Source organism: Myotis davidii, unplaced genomic scaffold (assembly GCF_000327345.1).
Source record: "Myotis davidii unplaced genomic scaffold, ASM32734v1 scaffold543, whole genome shotgun sequence".
NCBI classification, from domain to species: Eukaryota; Metazoa; Chordata; class Mammalia; order Chiroptera; family Vespertilionidae; genus Myotis; species Myotis davidii.
The window spans coordinates 322,719-323,706 of record NW_006294117.1 but is presented as its reverse complement, the minus strand read 5'-3'; the positions used below and the strand labels follow the sequence as shown (position 1 = coordinate 323,706).

The following is a 988-nucleotide window of genomic DNA, read 5'->3' as shown; positions in this document are numbered from 1 at the left end:
GCGTCTGGGCGCTGGAGCCCGGCCTCGGCCAAGGTCCCCTGCGCTGGGTGGTGGGGGAGGCGGGGGAGGAGCCTCCAGATAACCGGAGAGACAGCCGAGCTACCGAGGGACCCCTATGAGGAGGCGCCCCAGGGGAGAGACATGCTCATGGGTCGAGCCCAGCCCAAGAAACACCTAGAACGATAGCCTCACAGATATGTTTCCTAATGGGAGTGCCCCCGCGACCCAACAGGGAACATTCCCATGGGGACATCGTCTCCGCAGGGAGGCCCTCGCCAATCAAACTCTCCCCTTTCCCAGAAAATCATTCCCGAGACAGATGGTCACTGAGAGGCGAGTCCTCCTCTCACAAGCTCCCCTCCCCCAGGAAGAAACATTTCTGCAAAGTTCCCACGGGTGACAGACAGGCTCATGTGGGGAGCCTGGTGAATGAGCGACCCCTTAAAATGCCATATTCTCGGTGGGGAACTGTCCCCACCCATGAGACTCCCCATAACCAAAGGAGAGAGATCTTAAAGTGATATTTTCACCAAGAAGACCCGTCTTCGCGGGAGATGTCCCTTCAGAAAAACATTTACATCCACATGCTGCCCCCCTTTCCCAAATAGAGATTCTTCAGCCTCGCTAGTGACCCCCTCCTTCCCTGTCAGGATTAAAGAGCCAGGCCAGGCCAAGCCAGGCTGTATTTATAGGGATGATTAGCTGGTCTTTGGGAAGGTGGGCAGCTGGAGCGATTTTCAACCCCCACCCCTCCGCAGTGTTGCCATAGTTGAAGCCACACTGACCATGCTTCCCAGAGAGTGGAAAGCATCAGAGCTTCCCACGCCAAGTCTAGGAATTGGAAACTGGGGTCTTCCCAAGAGTCCGACCCATCACTGGCCTGGGCGCTCTGGAGGTCGTGGTCACTAGACAGGAGCGACACGAGCTTCTCAAATAAGGCGATGGAGAGGGCTAGGTCTGGGTGCCCCTTGGGCGCTTGTCTCCTCAT

General features: G+C 57.1%; 1 protein-coding gene across 1 annotated transcript in view; it reads right to left on the bottom strand.

Annotated features, from left to right (window-relative positions):
* LOC102775155 (microtubule-associated serine/threonine-protein kinase 1) overlaps positions 1–988 on the bottom strand; it is a 16,985-nt gene extending 15,997 nt beyond the window's left edge. The window contains exon 1 of the mRNA XM_015566879.1: positions 870–988. Within this exon, the coding sequence (XP_015422365.1) occupies positions 870–988 (119 nt within the window). The remainder of the gene's footprint in view (positions 1–869) is intronic.